Genomic DNA, 4701 nt, shown 5'->3' on the forward strand with positions numbered 1-4701 from the left:
GTAGAATTTATATATATATCAGTTGAATTTTGATGGATTTCGGCAAAACTTCACTTTCATGTTTCAATACCATGTGACAGTTTCGCAGGAAAACACTGATTTTACGTCAATCATAGGCTCCGCATAGTTGTCATCGCTGTTAACAAATGTCAGCAGAAGTATATGTTTACAATGATTATAATTCATTTGGAGGAGACAATTATTTTAACTAATTTTAATGCTAACTATACAAAAACGTTACACATCGAAAAAAATTATGTTGTCTAACCTAATGGTGTCCAAACAAAGTTTGGCCCGCGGTTTTTGAACCGCGAAACATGATTGGTCCAGCGCAGTTGGCAATCACGCCGTACGGAGGGGTCAATTAGCATACACTCTATTGATATTATCCATATTAAAAAAATACTTGTGACGAATCATACATAGAGAGAGAGAGAGAGAGAGAGAGAGAGAGAGAGGAGAGAGAGAGAGAGAGAGAGAGAGAGAGAGAGAGAGAGAGAGAGAGAGAGAGAGGGGTAGGTAGGTAGGTTATTACCAGAGTGTTTTATGGTATGGTCAATATCATATATTAGGAATGAACATTATTTTTATTCCTAATATATGATATTGACGACATCGAAATACACGAGGGTAATAATCTCTTTATCATATAAGCTCAAGCTTAATACAACGTGTTTTTGTAAATTGTACACGCAACTTTAATTCCAGTCCGCCATTACTAGATATTCAAATGACGTAAAAATATGTGGCGCGCTGTATTTTTGAATGGAAATGACGTCAAACTCGAATGACGTAATTTTGGATGTCCTTACATCAAAATAAAGTTATGCCTAACGTGTTTTGTTTTCTGAACGCTGGACTGCCATTGAAATGTTTTTATTTGATGACTATGAATGCATACGTCAATCATGGAGTGTCAACCAAGTACGTTTGCTTAAATGTCAATAAACCTAGTGCCGAGACCTCGACTAATTTACATCTAATTTGCAAAGTTATCAAATTCTTAAAGTATGTGATCTGAAAAATATCACATACTTTGATTGCACTGAAAATGTAAGATATTATATGATATATATATATATATATATATATATATATATATATATATATATATATATATATATAAGTATGTATGTGTAGGTAATCGTGTTTTGCAGGTGCCTGTACCCATGGAGCATCAACTTCAGTGGTTATCTTCTGGACCATTGTCATGTGAGAATAAATAGTTTTTCGATGTCATACATTGTCGCCGTTTTACACTCACCCCGCCACACACACACACACACGCACAGCACGCACACACCACACACACACACACACACACACACACACACACACACACACACACACACACACATAGCAGCATTGTCCTATTGTTTGAAAATGAACCAGTATTAATACATCTGACCCACTCACGGCAATATTAATATATATCCGATATAATCCTTTATCCAATATATTACTGACAAAATTACTGCCAACACTGCGTCTAAATTCCAGCATGTATATTCAGTTCATTACAGTCAGAAAAGGTAAGTACGTAAGTGTATATGGAAAGAGTATTGATACAATTATGTGAAACTACAGTGTAAAGAGCTGAGTGGAAAAGTATAGTACAATACAATACAATACAAATATCAAGGTACATATATTTTTTAATTTTGTACAAAAATCAAAGTGTTTTAAATACATTTTGTACTTTGCAACCAAATATATCATTTCTCGTCGGCTTCAAATGATTAAACTCCACCAATATGTGGGGTAGTCAGTTTATACTGACAATGGTCACACTGAGGAGAAGGGTCCTTCTTTAAAATAAATGAATGCGTCAAATACGTATGGCCGATACGAGCACGGTACAAGACAACCTCATCCTTCCTGTACCGCCTGTAGGACTGCCACTCTTTTAGAACTGATTTGACAGAATGAAGCTTGTTGACGATCGCACCGTCCCAATCATCTTGCCAACTCCCCAACCCCCCCCCCCCCCACACACACACACACACACACACACACACTCCAATGAAGCTGTTTTTAAAACAAATGTGCTCAAACGATTTATGGTGGAATTTTAATGAATTTTTATCTATGTATGGGGTATTTCAAGCTATGAGTGCAAAAAGGTTTCATCGATGACGGTATATTTTTATTATCTCATGTTGCTTTACTCACCCAGATATGTACTTGTGTGTGCTGAATGACACAACTATTTGTATCTTTGTTGCATTGTAGAGTAGTTTAAAAATTAAATATGGTTAATGGCTATAAAGCATGATTAGTTCGACTACACATGGAAACAAGGAAACGTTATAGTGATTCTTACACCTATTCACTTTATCGTCCGTGGATCAAAATTTTGTCTGGTAACCTATGCTTTTTTTTCTTTCTTTTTTTTTGTTTGACCTTCCAGTAATAATATAAGGATATCTTTATAATATGTGAAAAATTCAAGGTGTAATGACTTATATTTTGACCGAATAGTATCATTTCCCCTTAATGCGAAGACTAAATGTTTGAATGGTATTTGGCTTCGCATCAGATAACTTTATATATGTGCCGGATGTTTTGGCGTTGATTTAATCTTTGTAGCATGCTGCAGAGAAAGTTTTGCGCGTCTAGCACCCACACTAGGTTCGTGTGCATCGACGTATAAGCTCTCCACAGGAGATGTTTTAAAGCACCAAAACAAAGGCTAAGGCCCTGGCCGTGTATAGGATCTAGTAGAGCTGTAACGAAATAGCGATACGAGGGCCACGATACGATACTTCGATTTAGGACAGCTGTATCGCGATACAATACGATATATTTATACAGTTAACAAAAAATATGTATTTTCTCTACGTCTGTACCATCTGAAACGGTTTTCAGTACAGCAGAGGATGTTGTAACTGCCCAGCAGTATACACCTGAAATTCCATTGAACTACATTGAACAAGCATGTTGCGTTAATTTTCTGAAGTCTTACCTTTTTTATTTCGAAACATTTTTATTATATTTTCAGGTGATAATAAAACTATCCTGTAATACAGCTTGTGCCATGTCTTAAACTTAAGGTTATCATGGTTTATAAATTGGAACTAAACAGTTTAATTATCGATGATTGATATGAAAAGTTAAATATCGCGATGCGTATCGTATCGCGACCCAAGTATCGGAATACGTATGGTATCGCGATCTCCCGCATCGTTACGTCTATGATCTAACATTTGCAAGTGAGACTTACGTGCTGACAAATAGACAATGCACCCGGTTTTTGACTTGGAGAACCGAGATCCATTGTCAGTTGCCCATTGTTGAAGTTTATTCAGACAAAGCTTTCCACAGATTACCTCACATCAAACGTACGCGCATGAACGCAAAACACGCACTTCACGTGACATATTTTGGACTTACGGCCGGTATATTACAGGTTTTACCATCTGAAATTTTAGTAGAGATCCAATCAGATTTGATCTCAAAAATGCGTTAAAATTAGAGCCATCAATGCTAATTTGCTATCATTTATTTCTGTTTTCATATGACGTTTTTGTTTTGTCTATTTTAGACTGGCCGCAAATCTGCAGCTTACTACTTCCATGTTCTTCAACTAACTCAACTCTGAAGGTGGTGTTAACTGGACAATATTATTAAAAGAATGGACTGAATAATCGAATAATCTACCTGCGTTATCGTTAACTTGTGTATGTGTGCGCGCGTGCGTGTGTCTGTGTGTGCGCGCGTGCGTGTGTGTGAGAGAAAGTGAGAAAGAGAAGGATGGCGATACGTATAATAACAGGCCATTCTGTCTTAGAAGTTTGTTCCTATTTTGGGTTAATTAATAAAATAATGTTAAACAATACAAAGTTTTTAAAACTATTTTCAGTTAAACGAAGGGGTGCGTGGTACATAGTTCATTTAGGTCAAATTTCAAACGTTAGGTAAATTGTTAGCTATACCAGTCGATATTTTCTTCTTATGTAAAGTTTTCTTTTATTCACTTTTCTTTAGAGTGTAATCTCTAGAACAAAACCAGTGTCCATTGAATTTCTACACTGAAGCCTGATATTGTACATATCGATATATATTATTTTTTTTAAACATTAAATTATTAATGTTAATTGTTTTTGAGGGGTGGTGTTGCTGTTGTTTTAATATATATTATTACACGAAGTAATTACTTGTTCGTTGTTTTATTGTTAACCATTTGTTCTCATAGGGAGGAAGGCTGATTTTTGCCCGAATTAAACAAAAATACCAGATACTGAATTCATTTTAGCATTACTGTCAAACAGCTATATAGGTTTTTTTTACATGTATTACACCTAACATTGTGGGAAGAATAATGGAAATACATGTCAAAAGATTTCAGGGTTGCTAGCCCGAGTACTTTGACTGTAAGAGAGCTAGACGAACATTTGGACGATCTCATGACTGTTCTGAGAACGTCATAACCTTCCAAATGTCCGTCTAGCTCTCTTACAGTCAGAGTACTCGGGCTACAGGGTTGTTTATTTTGTCCGAATTTCTCTTTCGGTTTTGCCCGAAATTGAGGATTTGCTCCAGCACAGGGGTGGGAGGTGGGTGGCAATTCTGCAGTTTTATTAGTAGCAAAACTGTTTGCTGCAATGAATTTTGTGTTCGGTGTATTGGCGCGTCCGGTGATTTGGAAATCGACACGTTATAACTGTTTTATTTCGAATTAAAAGTCATTTAATTTTCAGT

At 36.1% G+C, this 4701-nt stretch overlaps 1 protein-coding gene across 2 annotated transcripts in view; it reads left to right on the forward strand.

Annotated features, from left to right (window-relative positions):
• The window catches only part of LOC121380857, a 53619-nt gene extending 49470 nt beyond the window's left edge, over positions 1–4149 (forward strand). For both annotated transcript variants that reach the window (XM_041509854.1, XM_041509853.1), the window contains 2 exons: positions 1158–1212; positions 3545–4149. In XM_041509854.1, coding sequence (XP_041365788.1) covers positions 1158–1212; positions 3545–3590 — 101 coding nt within the window. In that variant the 3' untranslated portion in view covers positions 3591–4149. The remainder of the gene's footprint in view (positions 1–1157; positions 1213–3544) is intronic.
• The last annotated feature ends 552 nt before the right edge of the window (positions 4150–4701 follow it).

Source organism: Gigantopelta aegis, chromosome 9 (genome assembly GCF_016097555.1).
Source record: "Gigantopelta aegis isolate Gae_Host chromosome 9, Gae_host_genome, whole genome shotgun sequence".
In the NCBI taxonomy this organism is placed as follows: domain Eukaryota; kingdom Metazoa; phylum Mollusca; class Gastropoda; order Neomphalida; family Peltospiridae; genus Gigantopelta; species Gigantopelta aegis.